Genomic DNA, 27565 nt, shown 5'->3' with positions numbered 1-27565 from the left:
TTGCCACACCCCTGGGCGCAATGCTTAAAAAATAAACGTGCAAAATACCGAATTCAACTTTCCGCGGGTGAATAACGAGTATTACGCCATGCGCTGGTGACCCAAAATACAGCCCGTAGAGGTTAACTCACTGCATGTTGGGGTACAAACATGGATGTTACATTTGTTTCAAAAACCAAACCACAAACAAAGTACTTAGAATATCTTTTTTTTATAATTAAGTAAAATCTACTTGAATACACTTTGAAACAAGAGTACAACAAAATAGAATATACTTCAAATGTTGAATATACAAACTAGTTCATTCTGAATGCAAACATATTCCTCTCCCCTTCTCTGGAAACTAAAGGGGAAATAAACTTGAATGCAAAAAAAAAAAGATAGCAGAATATCAGTGGCCATTGCAGCTCATGCCACCAAGCACGACCTCTCAGACCAACATGGGGGAGGCAAAGACGAGAGGCAACCTGGCTGCCAACGTCCTCTAGCTTTTTGAAGCAGACCGAGGTTTGATATACAGTGGCAGTCACGTCCTATGAGACCAGACAGCCTACCCCACCATCGTCTTCAACTCAAAACTGTTTTACAAATCTTGCGTCCTGTAGTAATACTGTGCTTGGTACAAGGTATCAAAACAAAAGAACACAAAAAAAGCCAGATAAGCTTATTTGTTTCATAAAAAAAAAAAAAAATCAATCTAAGGCTGCTTCATTTTGCGATTACCATAAAACGTAAGCAAGTATATACAAAGTCCCTTTAAGCTTCCCTTGGTGGGGCTGGCCGGGAACAGACTTGTCAGTTCTGTCCTGTGTAGGTCACGTGGCATCAAGACCATTGATGCTTTGTGAGCACAGTGATAGTTGAAACAGTTTTGCTGGTTTTTGCATCATATGCAATATAGAAGGGGAAAAAAAGAAACTTTGTACAAAAAGTGTTGCAAATTCCTTTTTCAGTCCATTCCTCCCTTTTTAAGTTCACATTTGGTATGATTATTTGTTAGTGTTTTGTTTTTGTCATATAGTTTTCCGGCTTGATACCGTTAGTGTCAATGGATTAAAAAAAAAGTCTAATGTATTGGTCCCTTTTTTTGTAAATTGCTGAGATTTCAGCTGAGTTCCTATTCCTCGCTGAGAGTTTGTGTGTTTACAAAAATGGGATTTAAAAAAATGTGGTTCTAGTGTCAGGTCTCTGACGACAGATCATTATGAATATGATGTTTTACAGGGGTTTGGCTGGCAAATTACTGTTGAATTTGTATAGTCACATATTTCACAGAAATTAAGCTTTTTTGTTTTGTTTTAAGAGTCTCAAACTGTACAAGGCGAACAAAGTCCAGTCCGGATATGTGTGTCTGTGTGTGTGTTTGTGTGTCTGGATACAATCCTTTTCACATGAGTCTGTTAGCCATCCACACACACGTTGTGTGCCGAGCCTCCCCTGTCCCTCAGCACTCTGCCTCCTGACTCTGGACAGGGGACGCCTCTGAGGCCTGTTGCTCCTGCCCCTGGACAGGGGACGCCTCTGAGGCCTGTTGCTCCTGCCCCTGGACAGCCACTCGCTGCTCCGTGCACGTGTCCTGCAACACCATCAGCGCTGCTGCCGCCGTCGCCGCCGTCGTCGTCGTTGTGGGGATGCTCGCCGTGGAAATGGTTACCGACTGTGGTGCCTGCGTCTGGACGGCGGAGACGATGGCGGGCCTGACGGCTGGGGTGACGGAGGCGGTGGCCACGACGGTGCCCACTACCCTGGCTGCTGCGGACACTGCCGGCTGGGTCTGGAACACCCTGGGGCTGCTGCTGGCACTGCTGGTGGCGAAGATGGTCTGCGTGGGCGCCAGGCTGAGTGGGAGCCGAGGCTGCTGGACGGGCACGCTGGCCTGCTGAGCGGGCATCGCCAGACGCACCACCTGGGTGCCCGGTGCCACCGACACCGGGGAGAGCGCCCGCATGGCCAGTGGAGTGCCCATCAGGTTGATGCCCGCGGGCGAGCCGGGTTTGCCGGGGGCGGCCTGCAGCTGGCACTGTGCCAGCTGGGAGGCGGGGATGGTGATTATCTTGGCGAGCTGCACAGTGATCTTGTCGCCGTTCTCCGCCGTGGCGGGCATCATGGTGGGCACCGTCTGGATGAGCACTTTGGGCGCGTTGGTGCCCGTCATCGTGGCGATGGAGGTGGGGGCTGAGGTGAACAGAGAGGGGTTGTGGGATGGCATTGCTACCGTGGAGATCTTCTGACCGAGGGCTGTGGTCATGACAACAGGCACCTGCATGGCCACACGTACCGTCCTATAAGATGAGCAGAAATGAGAAATTACTGGCAGCCATCACTAGACTATGTACTAGTCCATAAACTATGATTACAAGCAGCTACAAATCACAGGCTTTATCAAAGCTTAGATCTTCATTAAGATTTTTGCACTGTTCAAGCATCTATGTGCAACACAAATACAAGTTGGGTTGTAAAACGAAAACAAAGTTCGACTACAAATGCAGCTGTAATGTCAAATAGTTCTCTCTCTCTCTTTCTCACACACACACACACACACACACCTGGGCCCCGAGGCGGTGGGAATGATTGTGGCGTGGGACGTGAGCTGCGTCTGCGAGGCGTCTGGTGCCGTGGAGACGGTGACTATGTGTTGGATGGGCGTGGCCGTGAGCGTAGCGGCGGTGACGGCAGCTTTGCCCTTGGCCGGGCCGGAGGCTGTGTGGATCAGCGTGCGACCCCCGGTGCCCCTGAGAATCCCAGGTGCCTTTGAAAGGTCAGAGGTCAACAGGGCCTCACCGCCAGCCAGGGACACACGCTCGTACGACTTCTCCAGGCCCGCCGCTGCTGCTGCCGATTCATCGCCCCCGCCTGGGTCCGACTGGTCATCGTCAATGACAACAATGTTCTTGGGCATCTCCTTGAATTGGTAGACCAGACGCTGACCCTCCACTTTGGACAGAATACCACGCTGATAGTAGTACCTGCCGGGGAGAAAGGAGGAGTAGGCATTGACCTCAGGGGTACAGAAACTTCCCAGCAGACTCTAACCTCATAAACTATACATATTCTTATTGTTGGAGGCTGTTACACTCAAATGAATCACTATACCAAGTGATCAATTAAATAAACAACATGCTATGTTAGTTCAGACATCCACACAACACACACGCGTGCTTTACCTCAGAGCTCGTCCCATGGTCTCATAGTTCATGTCGGGCTTGTTCTTGTGTTTGCCCCAGAGTTTGGACACAGCCTTGGAGTCCACCAGCTTGAAGATGCCCTTCTCCCGCTGGGTCCACTTGATGTACCTGGGGCACGTGTTCTTGTCCTGGAGCAGGTCCAACAGAAACTCCCACAGGTACGTGGTGCTGCCTAAAAAAACAAGACAGCAAATACAAAAAAAAATAAATACATACAAAACATATATAGCATAAATCTAATAATAATAATAATAATAATAATGTATTTTTTTTAATAACGCTTTTCAAGACACTTAGACCCTTTACAGCAGGGGTGGTCAAACCTTAAGGGCCATATTGGGTCTTGAAAATTGGCCGGCGGGCCACACACAAAAAAAATGCAGTATACATATAAATATATATATAAATGCAGTCTATAGAACATTTTGTGTCATTTAATTGATAATAATGACAAAGTAATTTTGTTGTAGAAAAAATTAATTTCTTAAGAAATACTGTTAATTTGATGCTGTTTAATTAATTTATAAATGGTGCACTGTCACTTTAAGACTCTTTTGCCAGCTCCACTCAAATATAGCCTATGGCTGTGCTCTCTCACAGTTTATAAATGGTCAGTAGTGGGAACTACTGCTGCCATCGCGATTTCCTTTTAAAAGTTTCTTATAAAAAGGAGATATCAATTATCAACAATGACAAGCCAGCTGGAACCTGTCGCACTCTCTCCCTCTTGTGCACGCTCAAATGCGTTCCCAATTAAATGGAGTAGCATAACGTAAATTAGATCTGCTGCAATGGAGATACTATGTATCTCGATGTAACAAGCTGTTGATAGACATTGTAAACATTCTCTAAGAAGAGCGTAAAGCAGTTTGCAGTAAAGTTAGCCACAACGTCGTCTATCGCTGGAAAAAAATAGCAAGCAGTCTATGATAAATGCTCTGCAGGCTGGATTAAAGTGCGTGGCGGGCCGGATTTATGATAACCTAATAAATGCTCGGTGGGCCGGATTAAAGTGTGTGGCGGGCCAGATTTGGCCCGCGGGCCGTAGTTTGACCACCCCTGCTTTACAGTGTTTTTTTTCAGACGAGCGCGACAAAGCGGAAACAGGAAGACGGACTAGTTCGAGGGCAAGCGAGAGTTGCAGTGTTTTGTTACAGTCGTGAATTTTTAATAGTTTGCTGGATAAGTTAACAAAGTTACCAGTGAGAGTTGCAACACATGGAATTAAGAGGAAAGAATAGAAACGATTTATTTTGAAACAAAGGATATCTATTAAGGCCTGAACAAAATCTCTTTCCACTTCAGGAAATTACACAAACTCAGCCAGCTGCTAGCTAGCTAGCCAGCTAACTAAACCGTTTCAATTATTAAAATTTCCCTCGGGATGACTAAAGTATCTATCTATATATCCATCTATCTATCTATCTATCTGTGCGCACACCTTGGAAACTAGATGATAATGATGGTGGTAGTGAATAGTAGCAACCAAAGTCTGAAGCACCATAATCACAGAAGCTAGCTACTAGTGTTTCTTACTGCAGCTTCTTCTGCTGTGTTAACGTAGTTAGCGTTAATCTTTTCACAACAGCGACACCTCTGTTGAGGAGAATATTGCAACTAGTGTTGCAACCACCACGCGCGAGTATAAATGTTTACGGCGCTTCTGTGACGTCACATTGTCGCGCTACAGGTCGGGTGCGTCGAGAATGTGGCGCACTTAAGGCTGTCCTTTAGATTACCCTGGTGTACTGTGGGGTCCCATTTGTAAACACTTACCCTTTCCCTCTCTGGGCTTTTTCTTTATGCCGAGGTCTGGAGAGCCATTTGACACGGATGTGTTTTGCGTCTTTGGCTTCCGACCAGCTGAAAAACATTGAACATAAATAAACATTTATTCAAACAATTTCAATAGGTCTATTCAGACATACAAATTAATTTAGATTACTTGGACAGGGAGTGCATCTGCACAAAGAACAAAAAACATAATACTTAAAATTAATATTTCCTCTGAAAACCTGAGTTGAATTTTATTTGCAATATTACTGATGCAAGTGCATCAAACAGAAAGGCGGGTTGCTGCTGTGATTCCTCTTCTGAAGTGATTTTGAAAGCAACAGCAAAGCACTTTTCCTCTGTCGCACGCACACTATTTGTTTATCCAGCACCAGCTTTGCAAATAATGATGTCCACAGACAAGGTAGAGTATGTTGCATAATTTTATGAAAGTATGATGTATTGCGACATCAGATGCAAGTCAAATTTGTTGTTTCTTATGTCTCATTCCATCGAACTACAGATCCGCTACCCGATCTGGCAAACTTACATAGTGCGGTTATAGCCGATAGAGGGCCGCGAAGTAGTGTTAATTTTGTCACCTATTTTTAATTTAGTCTTAGTCTTGTGACGAAATGTCCTTTTTAGTCTTTGTCATATTTAGTCATTCAAATATCATTTTTGTTTGTCAAGTTTTAGTCGACTAAAAGTCTCGTCATTTTAGTCAAATGAAAACTAAAGGTATCTTAGTCTTAGTCAGTTTTAGTCAAAACATTTTAGTCTTTTTTTTTATAACAAATTATTTCTGATTACCATTTGAGTCAAATAGTGTTTCACACATCTCAATTTTCCAACAATATTGTGTGTCCACAGAGCTACTCGTCTGTTATAATTACTCATTCTGATTTTTTGTCAGTCAGTATGTTTACATGCACAGGTAAGTCAAGCTACAATTATAGCTCGGCTGGGATTTGACCACAGACAGTAAAAGATTTGACTGGACCACTGTCATGATATTCGTAGACCAGTGTTTCTCAAAGTGTGGTGGTCCGCAAGCTATCCCAAGTGGTCCGCGAGCAGACGTGGTAAAATATAATATAGATGAGTTGTTTGCAATATTGAACCAACTTGTATGTAAATCCAAACAGTTCTGCAACACGGTCTATGTAAGATATGCCAGTTCAAATCATATGAATCCTCTGACACAATAAGCAAAGTGCAAAGACAATAAGCAAGGTGGTTCAGTGAGTAGGCCTATTGTGTAGACTAATATACTTTTGAAGTAGGTCTAATCTTTCTTTTTTTTTTTTTTAGCTAGGGTTAGTTAAGTGGTCCTTCGTCTGAAAAAGTTTGAGAAACACTGTCGTAGACCCAAGTATTAATGTTTTACTCCGCCACGCTAGATGGCGATATGCACCCAAAGGCAACACATTCCCCAAACAAACTCTCCATCTTAGCTATAGCTAACTTGCTAGCGAACTTTCCATATTAGCTTACTTGCTAGCAAACTTTGCATCATCAGTGTAACTAGTCAAATAGTTGACATTACATGCTAAACATTTTCGTATGGACATTCTGGGGGATGTTAATTTGTATGAGAGAAGCTTCAACTTCTGGGTATGTAGCATTGTGTCATAAAGCTTAGGTAGTTAGCTTAACTCTGGCAAAAAATGTCCGGTGTTCTTGTTCCATGTAGTTTCGTGTTGCAGCCACAGGGTTGCAGCAACAGCACGTAGACTAGCCTACAGGAGCATGAACTCATTCGGAATATTTTGAAAACGTAACAGCTAGATATTCTGTCTTCTGTCTCATTATGTAGACGAAAAATGAAGAGATTTTATCTTAGTTTTTATTTCATGCAAAACATTTTAGTCTCGTCTTTTTTCGTCAACAATAATGCATCTTAAGATAGTCTTAGTCAGTGTTTCAGGACATTAGTGACGTCTCGTCATCGTCGTCTTAGTCATGAAAAAAAAGGTTGTTGACGAACATATTTCCTCTCGTCTCGTCTGACAAATTAACACTACCGCGAAGCGAATGCAGAAGTGCCGTTCACCCTGTTACGAGTTGATGAACCACTGAAACAATTTTGAAAACATTATTTTGAGGTACAAAAAAACTCTGTTGCTTTTAAGGGGGAAATTACGTTGACTCATTTTCAATGTGTGTCAAACAGTTGATAGCATGACATGTTTGCGTACATCTGCCTGACTTGACATCGCGCATCCTGTAATGTGCATGCACACATTGTGAAGATGCGGAAACAATACACTGCCTGGCCCTACAGGACTGGTTACATAACAGTGTGCAGTGCACAGAGTACAGGCTGAGTTTTATTGAACACGAGTTATTTGTGTGGGCTGGACAGTCACTAACAAAGTAAACGGTAACATTGTGTCAGCTAAGTTACATGCCACACACGCTGTGTGCATATGCGTGTGTACAAAAACAAACAAAAAAGTTCCATGCAATTTCACTTTTAAACAGCCATCATTAAGAGAGGTCATGCCATTGATGGATTTTTAGGACCTTTTTGTAAGAGGTTCTAAATATGCATTGGAACTCAGATAACTAGATGTACCGCAGAGCGGTACAAAATATGACCGCCGCCCAGTCCAGCACATTTTTTCCACAAAAATAAATCACCCTGAAAGGCCTATATGATTCTAACTGTCTCACTAAATTGCATTATCCACACTCAATTCTCACTGGTATCTGCTAGACAACAAGTACCAAAACATGATTAGTTCATAGATTTCACATGTAAAATTCATTTTATACAACCCCACCCCCATCTTGCCTGTTCATAATTCTGAGAAATTCTTGAATTGTGTGCATGTGTGCGTGCACACGTTTATGTTTATGTGTGGGTGTGTGTGTGTGTGTGTGTGTGTGTGTGTCTGTGTGTGTGCGTGCTTGTGTGTTTGTCTGCGTATGTGTGTTTGTGCATATGTATGCATGCGTATATGTCTACTGTGAGTATGTGTCATACGTATGATTACTGTGAATGTATATGTGTACGTGTGTATCTGTTTATGCACATGTGTGCACATGGAATGGGTTAACATGACCCCTGGAGGCAAACATACAGAAAAAATTGGTCATCCTAGGCCCTACGGTTCTCAAGATATTCACAGAAAACTGTGTCTGCCCTACCCTCCTTTCGGGGGGTCCAGTCCAGCGGGGGGGCTACAGATCAAAACTAAAAACGACGGTTCCATGCTATCCATGTGGGGTTACATGCCCACCAAGTTTCGTGTACCCCGGTCTTTCAGTGTCCCGGGAATCCTTGTTGGTGTATGGTCACTAAATGTACACATAAATGATTTTATTGTAAGGCCCCCCATGAACGAAAGTTCACAAAACTTGCCATGCATTCGGAAGGTGTCATAATGATCCTACACTTTAAATTTCGTGCAGTTTTGACCATGTAAGCCAGAGATATTGTGATGAAAACACCTAATTTTTTGCTTTTTAATTTTTAACTAGGTGGCGCTATACATGAAATAAGTGGTAATGGGATGGGTTGACATGCCCCCTTAAGACCAACATACAAAAAAAAGGTGGACCTCCTAGGCCCTAAGGTTCTCGAGATATTCACAGAAAACTGTCTCCGGCCACCTACAGGCCAGTTGGTGTATAGTAACATAAATTAATTTATTGTGCGGCCCCCCATGAATGGAATTCCACGAAACTTTGCGTGCATTCAGAGGGTGTCATAATGATCCTACACTTTCAATTTCGTGCAGTTTTGACTATGTTAGGTCACAGATACCTGCGATTACAACACCTCATTTTTACTTTTTTGTCTTTAACTAGGTGGCGCTATACATGAAATGAGTGGTTATGGAATGGGTTGACATGGCCCCTTGAGATCAACATACAAAACAAAAATGGTCCTCCTAAACCCTACGGTTCTCGAGATATTCACAGAAAACTGTGTCTGCCCTACCCTCCTTTTGGGGGGTCCAGTCCAGCGGGGGGGCCACAGATCAAAACGAAAAATGATGGTTCCATGCTATCCATGTGGGGTTACATGCCCACCAAGTTTCGTGTACCCCGGTCTTTCAGGGTCCCGGGAATCCTTGACGGAAATTTGGACATGCGAAAAAGAAAAAAAAAAAAAAAATCTGACTAAACCTATATGACCGCCGCTTCGCTGCGCGGCGGTCAAAATTATTTTTGGAACAAGTAGAGGTGATTTTATTTTGAGTAGTCCAACTGGCATGTCAAAAAACGTGCATCCAAAAAATGTGTCACTAGATCGTCCCGCACATAGTCTATTGAAGACAGCTAAAGGTCTGTGGCTGAAGCAGCCCCAGTGAAAGTGTTGTAGCTAGTAGACGAGCATAAAGCCTGAACTGCTTTAAATTTGACAGGTAGAAGCGAACATTCCTAGCAGACTTACTTCTATAAACTTTTAAATCTGAATGTTGTGTGAATTCTCAATTGTAACACACAAAACAACAAGGCAATAGCCACTAACGTTTACCTCTGCTTGCCCAATTTGATCGCACCTCAGCAGAGACTTTCAACATATCACTTATCTTGTTTCGTAGTACACCCCTTTGGAGTGCTTTTTCGTGTCTGTGTGCGAAAGATCAAAACTGAGTACCCAATCCATCGATAAAGTACCTTCACCGTGCTCATTGACAAATCATCCATTGCACATCACACATTTTTGTAGCGTTCTCACCCTTCTTCTTCCTGACCGGCTCTGTCTCTGGCTCAGTCTCCAACTCAGTCTCCTCCATCGTGACCCCCATGTCCATGGGTTCGGACTCCTCTGTGCTGACCTCCACCACGACCTCTGTTGGCATGTCAGGCCGCATTGCTGCGTGCATCATCTCTGGCGAATTGGCACAGGGGGGCACAAACACTTCTGTACGAGGGAACATTGAAAAACAGAATGCTTGCTATAACACAATTGTTTTGTATTAAATACATGAGTTCCAAAGTCAACTGTGCAAACAATTTTTAACTCAACAATTACTTTTTTAAGTAAATGAGGATTTACATTAAGTCCACGGCCACAGTGATGTGCCTGACTAACTGATAACACATAAGAGGTGATAAAAGCTCATCAAAATTCTGAAGCAGGGGCTCTCTCCCATCTCTCACTGTGTAACTCAACACGAGTTCAGATTGTCCAAGATGGATCCATCCCAAAATACTCCACAGATGTCAATGACATAGGAGAGTGGAATGCTGGCTACCGTGGTGACCTCGGCAACAGCCCAATGCGGAAGCAAGGCCTTTCCAGGTCCATAAATATCAGAGCATACAATGTATTTGTAGTTGAAAATATGTAAAGAATTTGGGCTGTGCTTTTGGACAGTAACAAATGAGATTCAGGTATATTGGAGGTAAAGTACCCTGTGAAAGCATACACGTTTAATAAAATCCACTTTTTCCAGTACCGCTAAATTCACCAATATTCACAAGTGACTAAAGGACTTTGTCACTCTGCATCAGTCTTAGTGTTTCTGCATGAATTCAGGGACCCCCTCTGCTGTCTGTCTATCTCCTCCTTAAAGCCTATTCTGCCGAGTCCCTGAAGAAGGATTTCTGAGAGACTCATAAATTCCACTCTGAGCCATGAATATCAGTGCAGCAATAATCCCGAGCTGATTCGTTTCGCTGTGCTGGGGCGTCTTCAGCTGTTTCAGGACTCCGGAGGCTGACCGGAGCCGGTCTGGGTTCAGGGGGTGAGCTTCGAGATGTGTGTGTGTGTGTGTGTGTGTGTGTGTGTGTGTGTGTGTGTGTGTGTGTGTGTGTGTGTGTGTGTGTGTGTGTGTGTGTGTGTGTGTGTGTGTGTGGGGGGGGGGTTGTCTGATGACTGTACCTGGACTGCGGTCTCCTCGGAGACTGGAGGGAGAGTCCATGTGAAGAAGTGCTTCCGCCGCCTCAATCGTCTTGTCAACGCTGGAGCCATGGACCGATGCTTCCACTATAAAGTAGAGAAGGAGGGAGCACAACAGTTTTATGATACGGATTCAACAGATGTCTTCACAGGCACCTATGGAAACGGCCGTACAGTACAGTACAGTACAGTACATTTCTATTAGAAATGAACTCATCCATTTCATTATAGGGACATCATAACAAGCTGTATTGTACCTCCAAGCCACAGATTGGATGGCAAAGTCAGAAAAAGCTACGTATTTCAGTAGTACATTTTTGCCATACAGTAATTTCCTCAGCAACCAGAAGAAATGACTGTTTTTCACACAAACAAATGCAGAACCCTATGCAAAATTGAACTTATGTTGTGAATATATGGCACAACATTAAAATAACTTCTCATGAACAGTCCACACTAAATATCAACGCGAGTAAAATGCTATTTAAATGTATGTGGCACAACACTGATCCGTTCAAGTAACTAATTCAATTTTCTGTCAAATGTAAAAGCAAACATGAACATATTGGCAACCTTTTTTTTATAAATGCTATAATATATTTAAAAATCAGTGGTTGGGACAGGGTTTTTTTCTTGCACAATTAGGACAACACTATTTCCAGAGTCTCATTAACTGAAACCATGAGATGGACCAGAGGCTCAAAATGAGTCAAGGACAACACTTAAACTTGCATACTTTACATTGTCCACTCTAACACATTCTCATGTTCAACTTAGGCCGTAGAGAAAGCGCACACACATGCACACACTTCTGGCCCATGAGATTGTCTCAGAGTGACAACATGTGTTTCCGTGTACAATCATGTGCATACTGCTTACTGCCTGATAAATGTTTATTATTGTTGTTAAGAGTGTGTTCACAGACACAGATTTATGTTAGTGTACACTCTGAGCAGATATCTGCTGGTCAAGCGTCCTAGCCTCCACTGCTCCAGTAGAGCCCGCAGCAGTAGCCTGTTGAACCCCCCTCTGGACTCCTTGTCTCAGTCAGGTCTGAGAGCCCCGCTGCTGAGCCACCTGCCCCCATCAATCCCAACGCCAATGGTTCGTATTACTCCCCTGACTTGCCCATGTTAGGCTATCTGGAGCTTTTGCTGGCTATCTTTAGACACTCTGTTCATTTACACACCTACACACAGAAATGCACAAGTGGGACACTGTGACCCTGATCAAAGCAGCAAACAGATGCAACAGCTCAAATCCACATAGCCAAATTACCCTTGAGGCTGAGCAGTAAAGAAAAGTATAAAACCTTCAATCTCATCAAGAAGGGGCAAAATGAAGCTCAAGATCCACAGGCCCTTGTTCTAGTAAAAACTATAAATGTGTTCCAGGATGAAGACAATTTCCCAAGTGTACTAACTCATGCATCGTCCAAAAGAAACAATAATATCCCTAAAGATTAAAACAAAGCTGACATTACGATTGAGGCATGTCTATGTATTGCTTTAATGTTAAGTCTAAGGTACGTCTTTTAATTGTAAATAGTATTGCCAATTAACAGGCAATTCCTCTCTAAAAAGCAACAAGTGCTAATAATACAGCACAAACCAAGGCACTTCACGGAGAGACAAATGGTATTCGCACAAAAAGTAGTGCTGCCCCCCCTTAACTTCCGTGTTTACACTCAGACGTCTTTCCCTCCAGTTCTTCCCGAAGACGATCTGGCAGCGTTCCGCCACTCAATCCCCGCCCCGAACAGGAGTGGACAATTCGGCAAAAGCCTCCTCCCACAGCATGTTGTCACATTGGGTGAAAGGGAGATTTCCAACAAACGGCGAATTCAATTGGACAAATTGAGCCTTCGATCAAACCAAAACACGCCTGGTTGAATAACAATGCTTCCGCCATCGAGACAACAAGAAATATAACGTTTTCACGTAATAGCACAGTTAAACATTTTCCAACCCTATGTGTATCTACATACGTATATAATATTAAATGGAAAATCGAGACAAACTGGTCTTTTTTTTTTTTTTTTATATTATCAATCTGTGACTGTGTGGGCCGTGAAGTGTGGCTCTCGTCGTGGTTATGGATTCAAAGCTGAGTGACCACGCTTAGATAACGGGAGAAGTCCAGTCTTCAGCGACAAAGCAGATTTGATGGGGGGGAAAGTAACAAAGTAGATCAACAACACAATACGGTGTAAACTACACATAAATGGCATCGAAGTGTAAAGGATGTCATTTCACATTTTACAATGCAGTCCGCTATTCAGCGTTTTACGTTACTTCTAAAAAGGGGGGAATTAACGTTATAGCTCAAGAACTTAGAATGTAACAAAAATTACGGTCATCATTTAAACACCAAAAAAATCGGATATATTAAGAAATCCGGGTGTCAAACCAACGAAAGAAACAAGCTAAAAATAAAACGGTGCCCTTCCGAGTCAGACAGCGTGGCAAAACGTAGGAGAGACAACATCTCGCACACTTCCTGGTTTTCCACAGCGGCGCACTCCCTCTGAACATAACCCGTTATTAAAAACTGCACATGCAACGATGTTGAAAGTCTATGCAAGCACAGCTATGTGCACACCTCATTGGCATATTGCAAACATGCAAAGCAAGACCCGATTTTTAACTGTTTAAGATGCAGGAAGAAAACAAGCAACGCCATGCAGGTTGCCAACCAAGGTGATCACTTCCTGATTTGCCCTCCATTACTTTACCCAACAACTCCAACGATCTTAGCACAGCAACTGACTCCCGTCACAGACAGGGCTATATGCAGGGGCGAATGGACGCAGTTGAATTAGTCTCTGTACATTACCTGCCCGAATGAGCAGATCAAGCTGGTTAGCGGTTCCCTCATGCAGTGAAGTCGCCATGTTCGTCCAGAGGTGCAGATTCACATTGACTTACATAGAATTGCTCAGACCCACAAATTTGAGATCCCTCCGCTGCGACAGGAAATCTCCTCAATTTCAGCCAAACACACAACACGCCTTCAGGCTGCGCGAGATCCTTCCGCGCTAGATACAGGAAATCCTCCGCACACTCACGATTACGTCGGATATACGTCAGAGGGAAGAGATTCGAGGAGGTGCGAGTTGAGATTTAACGATTCCTCACTTACGTTTTCTCTTGATTATGTCTGTCTTTAAAACAATGTCTGAAATGTTCTGTAATAATATCCACACCAAAGACATATCGACACAAATAGACGGAATAAAGGCAAACATTCTGTTTTTTGCTTTCTGTATCACTCTTATTTGAAGAACAAAACATTGCCTAGTGAGTAGGCCCTAAGTCTTCTTTGGTATTACTGTCTAGTTCCAAATAAATTAAATGTATTGAAATTATTCGCAGTAGCCTGTTATAGACTGTTTATATCACTTGTTACTGCTATTTCAAGGTATGATTTTGTACTGCTGATAGGAATGAAATGGGGTGATTTCTGGTTTGTCATCATCTAGAGATTTACTACTAAAGAACTATGTGTAAAAAACATAGCTGTTTCAAATAATATAAAACCTAATGTACAACTTTTAAGTTTTAAAATGGTTATACAAGCATTTACTAATATGTTTTAAGACTGTGGGCCCTAATTTGGAAAAGTCTTAACTGTAAAATACATGTATCAAACATTATTCTCCTGTAAGCCACTTTGTGACTCTTGTCTGCAAAGTGCTACATAAATAAAGCTTACTTACTTAATTATACACAATTCATCACAATATACAATTGGAGGACTCTTGTTTTCCCATCCCTTCAACAATTTGATATCAGACTGGTCAGGCACTTAACAACTCTATAAAACCTGCAATCTCTTCCATGTAAAAATGTGCCACTAAACTTCTTCATTCAGTACAGCAATCTGGACAACTATTTCTGACTTGTGAATATCCTCATATTCTGATGTGTGAAAATGTTGTATTCAAGAAAACGGAAAGGCAGAATATACATCAAGATAAAAAGGAAAAAACGCACGCACATCCAGATCTAATCCTGGGTGCTGGACAAAACACTTACGATGAGAGAGGGGGAAAAAGTCCGCAACACCAGTATATGCTCCCAAGTTAAAGTTTATTTACCGTGACGTTTCGGGCCAACTCAAGCCCTTCATCACACGTCTGATGAAGGGCTTGAGTTGGCCCGAAACGTCACGGTAAATAAACTTTAACTTGGGAGCATATACTGGTGTTGCGGACTTTTTCCCCCTCTCTCAGAATATACATCAAGAAAACACTCAGTCTGTGGCACTTCTTGGGTTGATCTACTACATGTCTTCATTGAGCTGTGGTACTAGCTTAGTAGATCATGCCTTATGCCTGAGAAACAAAGGCATTCACAAGCAGATCATATATCTGTTCAGGTGTAATACTCTGTAGAAGTCTGGCTAAAAGGTGTCAGGGTGATCACCCTTTCCTAATTTAAAAAAAAAAATCCAGACTTTATCCTTTAAGTTGCAACTTCTTTGTGTATGTTAATATGGGCAAAACTATCGTAGCAGTGCCAAAAACACTCAAGACAAAGACAAATGTGTGATTAGCAGTGATCTAAATTTCAACACCTCCATGAAACCAATAACTAAATCAGCTTTTTACCACCACAACAATATTGCCAAAAATGACTTATGTCACAATATGATTTAGAAAAACTCATTCATGCCTTTATCTCCAGTAGGGTTGATTACGGTAAAGAGCTTTTCACAGGCCTTCTTAAAAAGACCAAGTGATTCAAGTGATACAGAATGCAACAGGTGGAGTTCTTATGACGCGAAAAGAACTGACCACATTTCTCTAATTTTTACAAATCTAACATTTACAAATGTTTACAAATCACTAAATGGGATTATATCTTCTTCTATGGGATATCTCCTTCTGACCATTTATAAACTGTGAGAGGGCACAGCCATAGGCAGAGCACTAGCCATAGGCTATATTTATGTGTAGGATGGCAAAAGATCATTGAGAATGAAACTTGAATTGCTCTTAAAGTGACAGTACACCATTTATAAATTAGTTTAACAGCATCAAATTAGCAGTATTTTGTAAGCAATTAATATGTCCGGCAGCCAATTTTCAAAACCCAATGTGGCCCTTGAGCCAAAAAGTTTGCCCACCCCTGTGCAATTAGTTGTTATTCTATGCTTTTGCTTATGTAAAGCCCATTGAATTGCCTCTGTGTATGAAATACTCTATATACTGTATATAAATGTGTCTTGCCTTGCCTCTTAGGCAAGCCATGTTGGACCCTGTATGCATTGTGAAATAGACTACACAAATTATCCACCAGAGGGCACATGAAACAGGAGAGTCAAAGGAGTGATGGGACCATAGACAGATTTAAGGCACAGGAAGGTCACCATCACAACAGGCATAACAAGACATGTTCAAGGCATTTTGCTGACCCTTTAGAAGCAAGGGACTGGTGCCTCTTGAAAGGCTGGGATCCATGTGAACTAGTTGGTAGGTTTAATTGTCAAGAGTGTCTTCCTGCCTTTAAGTCATGCATACTATTTATTTTTTCCATTGGAGACTTGGAGTCTTGGCATCAAGTGTGACGGACAGTAAATTAAAATCTACACAATGTATTCTGTGCACAATGATATATTAGTAGACATCTATAGAACTTATAACTATGGACATAAACCTTTGCTTAGTCTATGTTTGTTCTTGACAAAATAGATTAAGTAAGTAACCTAACTAGAGATGCACTGATATGGAATTTTAGGGCCGATAACGATAACCGATATTTATTGGTTTGTTGTGGCCGATACCGATACGATAACCGATAATATTACTCTTGAAAAAAAATTGTGAAAAGTGATTTGGGGAAAGCATTTAATAAGCATAATTTTATTGCAGTAATTTTACCTACCACCAAATGATGAACAGAACTCATAATAGTCCTCAATAGTACAGCAGTCAACATAACAGTAGCCTAGCCCTACAGTATGTGTGGCTCCTTTAAGTGAACATGACGTCAGTGAATTGCGAGTGAGTGGCTAGAGAGTATGAATCGTTTTCATTTAGGACTAAACACTCATAAACGGCTCAGCTGGGAATAAGCTACAGTATAGCGACCAAATCAGAGTTTGTGAGGGAAACTTAGGTTTAGTTTCAACTGCGGGTAACTGAATAAAGCTGCAACTCATCAGACTGTATCTTATGTCCGTCTACTCTGTTGCGCACAACCTGCTGCAGCAGAAATGAAAGGGGTTAGCCCCGAAGGTTTCAATAACTTATTATGATGACCTGTCTGGAACTGAAGCAGGAATGGTTAGCATATAGCATATATAGAAAGCATATTTCTAGGTAATAATACAAAACCCAAGCTAAAGTAATGCAAATATAATACTAAAACACAACTTAGAACTAGGCCTACTTATGTACTCAGAACTACTTATGTTCCCACTAACGAGTTTGTTTATTTGTTTCCCCGACCAGCGCGGTAAAGTGCAAACACATCAGCACAAGACGACTCTAGATAGGGCTGAGCTCCGCTCTGGTAAGGTTAAATGGCGGATCATTCACGAGAGGATTTTGAGATGCACAGATTCCCAAAATGAACGCATATCCACATATTTCTTAGAGTGGTGAAATACATTCACACCGCTGACATTATATTGAGGAAAAAAGTATAGCCAACCAAGCTCAAGTAGCTCAGTGTAGCCAGACACTGAGCTAGGGGAGAACTGGTACAATTGTAACAGCGGTACAAATGTAACAGTGTTTTATTCTCAAGATATGGTGTAGCTACAGAAACGTAAACAGACACATTTCATGTAATTATGTATAATCTTACAGCCATCCAAATATGAATGGTCTACTATAAATACGACCAGAGATATTAAGCAAAAAGGTGCAAAATTCAAGCATCGCAATTTATTTTTTTTTTTTTAACCGCAACTGTTTGTTTAAGTTTGCTTTGTGAAATTTGAGCGTGTGGACTTCAATCACATGTGATTCATATGTTCAGTCCCTCTGTTTCAAGTTAACATGAGTGCCATTTGATTTATGTAGTCACAGCACATGCAATTAAATTTAAATAAAAACATGACCTGTGCGGGTCAGTTGTAACACCAGTCTCTATGGCAAAATGAACTGATTTTATCGCGCATGCGCGAACATTCTCATTGCGAGTTATGGATTATGATTTTTGTGCCGCCATCACCCAATTAAAGTTAACACAGCAACTTGAAATATCACTGTTGGACCAAATGCTTCAGACATGTAAGAAATAAGCAGTTTATCAACTATATTTACTGGTTTTATCAAGTGGATATGGCCAAAATAAGCATATTTAAAGGTTATTGTGAGCTAGCATAACACCGTAATATGGTCTGCAATGGCTAATCAATAATGCAATAAATTAGCTTTAACAGTCATACATTTGGACTTTTTTTCTTGATTTTATATGAAAACAGATGCTCTTTGTTTAACCCAGCAGTGTTTTGTGTTAAAATATGTTATAGGATTCACGATTTTAGCACTGTTACATTCATGACGCTGCTGTTACAACTGTACCGCACTTTTTTATGGCTGTTAAGTTAAATTATTGACAAACTATAACATATTTTTTAAATTCTGTTTTAACTTTCATGGAGTAGACATGTACGACTCTGTTCTGGTCAAATTTCAAAACTCTCAAGTCTATCGTCTTTGTGTAAATCGAGTTTGAATTGGAAAAATAAAAAAGTGTTACAATTGTGCCGGTTCTCCCCTACTTACTTGGCCTAAATTAGGACTTTAAAAAATATCGGCGCAAATTATCGGCCAGAATTCTGTTATCGGACCGATAATTATATTTACATTTTTTCACTTATCGGCCAATAATATATCGGCCGCCGATATATCGTGCATCCCTAAACCTAACATGTGAGTTACTCCAACCACATATGGAGGAGAGTGATAATAGAAAGTGCTAAAATCCCAGAAGACAGGATGGCATGTTAGCTTAAGGTTACAAATACAGTGTCCAAGAGCAGGAAGCACACCATGGTTATGCCAATATTCCGAATAAGATGTTTCCATGTGTAGCAGAAACGGAATATTCCTGTTTATGTTTCCATGTTAATCAGATGAATAATGCTGAATAAATCAGCAGCATGCAGTAGAAGTAGGCCTATAGCATCGTGTCAGGGCATTAAACCAAGCTACCAAAATTCCTTGCACGAACATACACAGGCAGAATGTAATATTCCGAAAGGGGCATTTCCCGACTAATGTGTTTATATGCCAGAATAGTCCGGTCAAAAGAGGCATATGCTAGGTGTGTTATTCCAGTTTTTAGTATTTGGAATATGAGCTTAATCGAGTTATGGCAGCTGGAATAAGGTGTTTACTAGGCCTGTCACGATAAAAAATTTTGCTGGACGATAAATTGTCTCAGAAATTATTGCGATAAGCGATAATATTGTCGTTCTGAGATAATTTTCTTTAAGCATCTCTTTAGCAATGAAGCAAACTATACTGTCTGTGAGTGTAATCCGAAATGCTCCCACACTGCAGCTGTCGCGTTTGGCTTAGAAACCAATTCCATCTTTTTTGTCTTTATTAGGCGTAGCCTACTCAAACTCGCAACTAGCTTTCTCTCTGCCTAGTGCCTACTGGTATAGCCTACTTCTCACGCGGCCCTTTAGCTGCACTCTGTGGTAGGCTACGCCAGTAGTCCTGCCTCCCCACACACCATGCGACTGACAAGTGACTACACGAGGGTTCACTCATCGTTACTCTAAGGACCCGAGAGAGAGAGGGAAAGAGAGAGACGAGGAAAACAAACAAGCATGCAAATGGCATTTATCGCGGCCAGAAAAATTATCGAGCTAATTTTAATTATCATGCGATTAATTGATTTATTGAATATCGCGACAGGCCTAGTGTTTACATAACGAACAATTGGAATATTGTCATTATTCCGAATAAAAGCGGAGTATGGTGTGCATGGAAACGTAGTCATTGATGACCCTTACATTACGTTCTGAAAGTTGAACCAGACAATCTGCCAATTGCCACTGGTCAGTATGATCCCCACCTAAGAGAAACCAGTGCAATGAGCAGGGGAGAAAAACCCTTACCGGTCTCCACCATCTCCGTCTCCACCTCCTGCTCCTGGGCGACCCCCTGCATGAGGTAAGTCTGGTCATCGTAGACGAGCACCTGGGCGGCGAAGCACTGCTCCAGGCGTCCTGCGCTGGGTACAGGCTCCACGATCACGGCTGGGTACTCCGTCTCCACCTCCTCCTCTACTTCCCCATCTCCCTCCGTCTCAAACTCCGCCTCGGCCTCACAAAGGGCCTCCTTCAGCAGCACAGATGGAGACCAGAGAGGGATTTGATTAAGCCATTACGTTTCTGTCACACTCCTGAACACACTCTGCAGTCTTTAAAATTTTACATTTGATTGATTACGTCATTAAGGTTGTGACACTCCTGAACACACTGGGGGGAAAAAAATAGGTACATATGATGCGACACAAGTTACAAAGAAGTAGGCTCACCGCAAAATGTGTACAAATGTGTGCTGCAGATGGCACACCACATCTACATCAAAACGTTCATTACAGACAGAGTTATGCAGCTTTGCCTTGGTGTTGGTTTTAGGTACAAAGTTTAAACTGAGAGGTTCTGTTGGCATCATCAAGCTAAACTTTGACAACTAGCATCAGATAAACCAAGGAGAGCTGCTGATAGACATTTTTGTATTTCATGGTTCAACCATGCTTTTAGATAAGGAAATGTTATGCAATATCTAAAACAAAATCCAATATAAAATTGCAAAGACAACGCTAGCTATTGATTCATACAAGTCGAAGTAATCCTCAAAATGTTCTCCAATAAATTGTACATACATTCAAAATATTCAACAAGTACTACACACCAACTTTTCTCAGTTTAAAGGAAACAATTCAAGCAAATAAAATCAACTCTGAAGAGTGAAGTATAGTGTATTACGAAAATGAACGATGAATGATGATACAGCAGAACAACCAACCCATGTGATTGGCCTGCTTATTCATCAACAACAAACTACTCGTTGATGAGACCCTCACTCACCTGTTGCGAGTCGTCCACCACCGTGACATACTCCACCACCGATCCTCCGCTGTCCACCAGCACCACTGACGTCATGGCTCATGCCCCGGGGAGCGATGTGCACGTGCCCTCACAGCGTCGGCCAGTCCGCACTCTGGCAGCTCCGCACGGCACCCTCCAGCACCCCTAAAGATGTCAAATAAAACATCACTGCCAAGCAAATAGTAACACAATATGTCACAATACAGGGGTTTCGCTTAATGCATTGTGATACTGTAATAAGATTAGAGAAGATTAGATTAGATTAGATGATTAGATAAGACGACCAAAAGCCGAAAGACATGGACAGTCTCTCTTAAAACAAAAAAAGAAAGAAAACTTAGACTAAGCATTGAATTGAAACATTCTGTTGTTCAGTGGAGGGCAAGAACTAGCAGAAATATACTTAAAAAACTGATACAGTCTCAAAACTCAAAACAACTCAAAACTCAAATGTACTGATCGGTTCTTACACCCCAAGTTCAGGGTCATTCAATCAGCATCTCACAGAGAGAAACTTCAAAAGACTGATAACACAGAGGTCCTCCCCTTTCCGTCTACCTCCCATGTCTACAGGAAATACTCTCTAGCAGGCTAAAGAGGAACTCAGAACCAAATCAGGAAAAGGTTCAATTAAACACACACACAAACTCGTAACTTGTAAGGGAAACTGTTTCCATAGAAATGCAGCTCCAAGGTCACAGGAGTTTGGTTTCCAATGCTAGTCTCCATAGTGTCTGACTCTTGATAGAGTTGAGAAGGATGCCTATCCCACCTAAACCATATTCTCGGAAAACAGAAACCCCAACAACTTAAGACCCCTTCGCTCCCTTTTCACACAAACCAGGCATGTTAATGAACACAGACAAATGGTAAGCCTTATATTGGCAACAGCAAATTCCTATTTATGAAGAGGAGTTGCAAAGGACCCCATGGCAGGCTGCTAGACGCAACAGCTCTGCTATGTCTCATGTGAGACGGGAGAGGGTATGAACACAGCGGCTGGTGCTCTCCTGAATTATTCACTGCCTGCACTTTAGGCTGCTTTGAACAATCAGATCGGCTGCATCCGAGCTCTTAGCTAACATATCAGGAACTCTGACGAGTTCACATGAGGAATCTGACCTTTACTCAGATACACCGCATAATAAGTGCCAACCAAAATATCACTACAAGATCATCTATAATTCTCTATAACACCTATAATCTGAATATTACATCACTTGGAGGTACAGTCAGTAAGCTACGTCTGATTTCCTGTAAGCCTATCCCACTTGGTCATAACTAGATAAGCATTACGATTACTACAGATTTCATGACATATTGCTATTTGTGTAATTTCACTTTTTTCAACAATAAGGGAAGATAGTGACAGGTCTACTGGCCGTTGGTTGTTTCACTGATAATCGTTAAAAGGTCAGCAACATGAGTTGACTTGCACAGTTCAGTTGACAAATTCCAATGCAAATTAGCTGAAGCGACTTGGGTGTCATTCCAAGGGTCATCATAACAAACTTGGCTTATAGATTAATGTTTCACTAAATTATAACATCTGTCACAGCATAGCACTGGTAATTCAATTCTGTCCATACCATCAAATTCAGGTTCCCTCCATTTTCAGAGAAGCTCAGTTGTCAGAGACCGATCAGAGGTTGAAGTCACAAGTTCTGAGTTTGAGCAAAGAGGAGTGGCACGTCCATGTGACTCAGCATGAAAAGCATATGCCAGAACAACTACAAATGCACGTTTCCCTCCAAATTTCTCCCTTACACACACTCACACAGACACTAACAAATTACCTTATGCTATTGAAACAAGCATAAAAAAAACACTTCTCCATGTTCATCTGGAGAACATACTTTTATGTTTGTGCCACAGAGTGTACTGTTCTCTGCATTGTATCAATATTTAATACAGACCAACATGAGCTGGATTGTTTCCATTATTAAACCAAGACACGATTATATCACCCGTATCACCTCGACACTTACCACCATGTCAAACACAAGCTGATGGCGAGAGGCAACAGAAGCCACTACCATGGCTAACCAAAGCAAGGTTCCAATGAGGCACTGTTTCTCCATGAGGTCATTCATTCTGCTGGGTAACATTCTGATTAATCCACTCTGTTAAAGGATCTCTCCAGCAAAAAAAGAAAATCCAAGTAAATTTATGGTTTAGGCTCATGCTGACCCACCTTTAAAAGTAATATGAGAGAGAGAGAGAGAGCGAGAGAGAGGAGAGAGAGAGAGAGAGCCTGCCTTTCATCCACCCCATTCCATTCTCTTATTTGTTTCCTCCCTGTCGTGCAGTAATTTCCTCTATCTCCCACTCTTTCTGTCTCTCTCTTCACCGTCTTGCTCCGTCCATCTGCAAGCCTAACTATCCTCATCACGCTACCTCCTCCTTTCACTGCCTCTGGCTGTTGCTCACTCGGTCCTCCCTGTCTTGGACAAGCACACCGTGGGTGAGGTGGCTTTTCTGACGGCGACTCAGCATTTTGGTCACATGGTCAGGGAGGAGGACATGTGTCACATGCTCTTGCAACAACGGAGCTTTTGTGTCTGTAATGGGCTCTACTGGTTCAAGGCTAGACCATCCCTCAAAATGCATACAACCATAACCTTGGTACATGTACACACACTGCATTAGATTAATGTTAACCTTGGAAAGGACATAGTGAAATTGGCATGTGAAAGACAGTGGGGATATTAATCGAGACACATTGCAGAAGACCATTCCCATACCCTGACACAGAATAGGTCTACCTTCTCCTTTGAATAGGAGTTGGTGAAATCCAAGGAAGCATAAGGAAATCTAAACCTTACACAAACACTGTTCAGATAACCTACACTACTTGACTTGAAACTCAAGTTCAGTTTCTCACTCAAATGTCCCAAGACCTAGATATAGCCTTATATCCTGTTATTCAGACTTTGACCGGTAAGAAATGATCATAGGTTAACTCACAATCCAACGTAGGATAATAATTTCCGACCGATGCTAGTATAACACTGTGTCAATATAAAAGGTCGAAGCAAACTTTAACTTTAAAGGAGCATTTCACCGCTGGGAAGATGAATCTGTATTAAAATTTGCTCATGTGGATGTAAGCCAAACTCCCATAATTCCCTGCCTTTCAGTGCTCTCCGCTGCCCTACCAAGCCACTCCACCAGGAAGCCTAACTGAATCACAAGCACAGAGGGACTCATTAATGTAACATTTTGGCATTACAGTTTTTCTCAGTCGCTTTGGTGCTTTTCTCACATCACTATTAACATTTGCACAGCAGTTAGTGCATTTCTCAAAACAATTAGTGCAAACTGCAAAACCTAGTGGATAACCAGCAAAAGCACGTCACTTGCTCAAAATGGATAGTCCATTCCTCAAAAGCAAGTATTCATGTCAATGAAACTGCCAGTGTCATCAAAATGAGAAGTCTTGACACCAAAAAGCAACTGATACATGTCCAAAAGCATTTGCAATTTGTTCGCCCGTAAATCAAGTATTTTACATATTTCCATGTCAGATGTCCCGCGAATTGACAATATAGGCTAGCTAGCATATCCAACATTAAGCTCCAGCCAGGGAGACAGATCCCCAGCACCAGTGCCTCAACTGTTCAGCGTCTCATCACGAGCATCAGATTCGCACACCAGATCTTCAGAATCCCCATTAGCCATATTAGTTTACCATCCACCATCGTTGTTACTTATCAGCTTTCACAGCAAGTCTGCTAGCTTAGCTTAAAAAAAGATGGCGGATATTACTTTTAGCAGTCCTTTTAGGCAAGTCCCTCCACTTGGCGGCCATATTGCAACGCTTTTTGGGCACTTATCGGGCATCTATTTCGGCAGAAATGCCCGTGCGCAAGGCTTCACGACACCAATCTTGCTCGAGGGGCAAGAGCACAACACATGATTGGCACGATGTCTTCACAACACACCACATGATTGGCTTAATGTATTCACATGTCGATGTTTTGCTGCAGAAGGGGTGGGATATAGACAAGGTTCCACTTCAACAGGCATTCCTGTGCACTTTTCTTAGTTGGAGGCAGGATAAGTCCCACGTCCCACTAGTGTGTATGGGCACTGGAACGCGCCATAAGCAGGAACTGCAACACTGAAATACATATTTCTCCCATCTGAGGGGAAAATGAGGGAATGATGCACGACAATTCAAAAACATGACTGGGTTTCTAACGATACAAAGCTTAAACTTAATGCAAATGGGTGAAGTGTCCCTTTAAACAGCCATATGTAGTGTGAAGATGGACTAAGATTTACCACGATAAACTAAGAGTCTAAACATGCTAAACTAGGATTTTATAAGAGGACATTTCGTACACAGAATGCTGTTTCGGAAGGTTAAAATCACTACTCTACTCCCATAATGTATTTGCAACCAACCAGGCTGGCTAGCCCTCTGAGGTTGGGCAGTGCTTACATTCTTCCCTTCTTCTCACATGGCCTACCTCTGCTCCTCCTCCCTACCCCATCACCTGGACAACCAGTGCAATCTGGTTTATGGGGTTAAATTAAGACGGATGGCACTTCCCCTCAACTGCACAGAGCTGCAACAATACAATCAGGTCACCTACACAGCATCACCACAAGGGTGGTGCAGTGAGTTTTCCACAGCAAAGCAAACAATGATGAAGTGAATTTCCTGAATTTCCCCTTGGGGATCAATAAAGTATCTATCTATCTATCTATCTATCTATCTATCTAGTGGATGACTGAAGGGTTTAGGCAGAGGACAACTGAAAAATGTTATGGATTAAGTGGATTTTAAACCTTAAGATTTGTTAATGGCTACCTGGGAGGGGGGGGGGGGGTTGAAACAAGAACATGAAAGATCCTGATAAGCAAACATAACAGTTCGCCAGGAACAAAAGTCACAATACTTGGTTTGACCCCTTGAGCAGTGTTTTGGCAACATCTGCAATAGCCCACACCGAGGATGAGTGATGAGGACAAGCTGCTGTGCTAGCTTCATCAAACATGAGTAAATAATACTGAGATGACATGTGGTTAAAATCCACCACGGCCAGTGTATCCACACAACATCAAGGAACTGCTGACCGTTGATCATTTCGTGTCATACGCTAATGAAATGTAACTTGAATGCCCCGAGGAAAGCGCCACAAACACGAACTGGGCTAACTTTATAACCATAAATTAAAACTGGTCGCTTAAAGTGTACGTTTGTGACGGCTTTTGAGACCAAAGCTCATGCTTGTCAAACCTGGTTAACTATCCTACTTATCAAAGTAAAGTCAGTGGAGTTATGTAGGCTGTCTTAAATGACGTACATATAATTACTTCAGAGAAACTATTACTGATTAACTAGCTACACACAGACTTTAAGGGCAATGCATTTAAGCACTGTGCTAAAAGCAATACACTCAAAATTCAGCTTGCTCCCTTCTAAAGTCTCTAGTTTAGCCAGGTAATGGTGAATAGTGCTTAATTCCATGCTGATGTGGAAAACCTTGCTAACAACACTAATCATCTAACATTAAAGTGAATGTTGGATGGCTAACTTCAACTGCAGAACCCCACAAGTCATCCATCAACAGCATGTTAACCTACAGGACGGTTAGCGATCTCAGATAATACTAACACTGCGTGAATGCAAATTAAAAGAGGCATGTGTTAGCCAGCTCGAACAAGTTGACAAAATGTTCGACTCATTTATATAGCTATCAACGCTATGCTATCAAGCTAACAATGCATGAAGACATTCATATGATGGCTTGCTAGCCAAAATGTTAATTACATATCGCAGACGCAGTGGACCTTTGATTTAGCCCCGCAACAATCGAGACCCACTGTTACGCGTCAGTTAACACATGCTAACACTATCCTACGTTTAAAACAAAGTTGATGGAACTAGTTCAAGTCTAGGTTGAGTTAATATTACTTTACCAAGCTCACAGCCTATCTGATATGTTAATATTACGTTAGCTGACAAGGTAATGTTAGTTAGCAAGCTAGCTATGCTAGAGGTGTTTGGTTAGCTATCAGCTTGGCGCTAACGTTAGATATTTACCCGTTCGGGTAGGCTAAACAACTCACATAAAACATCCGAAATCAGCAGAGGCTTACCTTTTAGAGTTGTGTTTGAGCAGTTAATAGATCGTATCAATGCCTAGTTAATGCCCGTTGTGTCTGCTGATATGCAATTCCTTGGCTGAAACCGTCTACTTGTGACAACCCTTAGTCTAACCTCCTGAACGGGAACAAGTGACTATCCTAGCTGGCGTTAGCTGTTTATGCTAGCCTAGCTGGCTAGCGTTGGAAATACTGACGTTACCGTTAGATGACAGCTTTCTAGTAAATTGGCGGTCACGGCGTAGTAGCTTAACCACACTAAATTTATACTTTCAAGCATAGTAGTGAGTTTTTACAAATGGTAACATTCGTGATATCGAGGGGACGTGAAACGTGTTTTATCAGTTTGAGCTTCACATTCAGGTCAAAATCCCACTGCTAGGCGAAGAGTGACACAAACTGTGACGTCACATCAAATAGCACCCCCACCACCACACACCGTTACTAGACAAAATGAACAGTTGTAGTAGGCCCAATCTAACTTTAATCTATTGCAACTACCAAACATACGCATTTAGGATATAACTTGGTTTCATACCAG

General features: G+C 42.0%; 1 protein-coding gene across 5 annotated transcripts; it reads right to left on the bottom strand.

Moving 5' to 3' along the window:
- Positions 1 to 195: 195 nt before the first annotated feature.
- On the bottom strand, positions 196 to 27282 carry elf2b (E74-like factor 2b (ets domain transcription factor)). Of its 5 annotated transcripts, XM_076294071.1 has the most exons (10): positions 27019 to 27282; positions 20887 to 21051; positions 19909 to 20131; positions 10804 to 10908; positions 9655 to 9840; positions 4962 to 5048; positions 3165 to 3357; positions 2547 to 2966; positions 1529 to 2282; positions 196 to 1489 (listed from the first exon to the last, which is right to left on the bottom strand). In XM_076294071.1, the coding sequence occupies exons 2-10, from the start codon at positions 20959 to 20961 to the stop codon at positions 1445 to 1447; spliced, it is 2088 nt and encodes a 695-aa protein (XP_076150186.1). In that variant the 5' UTR covers positions 20962 to 21051; positions 27019 to 27282; the 3' UTR covers positions 196 to 1444. The 5 variants fall into 5 exon arrangements, with proteins under 5 accessions (XP_076150186.1, XP_076150183.1, XP_076150184.1 ...); XM_076294068.1 differs by having other exon boundaries at positions 196 to 2282; positions 27019 to 27281; XM_076294069.1 differs by lacking the exon at positions 27019 to 27282 and adding an exon at positions 22896 to 23729 and having other exon boundaries at positions 196 to 2282.
- Between the last annotated feature and the right edge of the window lie 283 nt (positions 27283 to 27565).

Source organism: Alosa pseudoharengus, unplaced genomic scaffold (assembly GCF_046254945.1).
Source record: "Alosa pseudoharengus isolate Yale_2024_CS ecotype anadromous, Long Island Sound unplaced genomic scaffold, YU_APseudo_1.1 YU_APseudo_1.1_scf_2, whole genome shotgun sequence".
Classification (NCBI taxonomy): domain Eukaryota; kingdom Metazoa; phylum Chordata; class Actinopteri; order Clupeiformes; family Clupeidae; genus Alosa; species Alosa pseudoharengus.
Note: the sequence above shows the minus strand (reverse complement) of the source record. Positions and strands in the feature narration are given on the sequence as shown.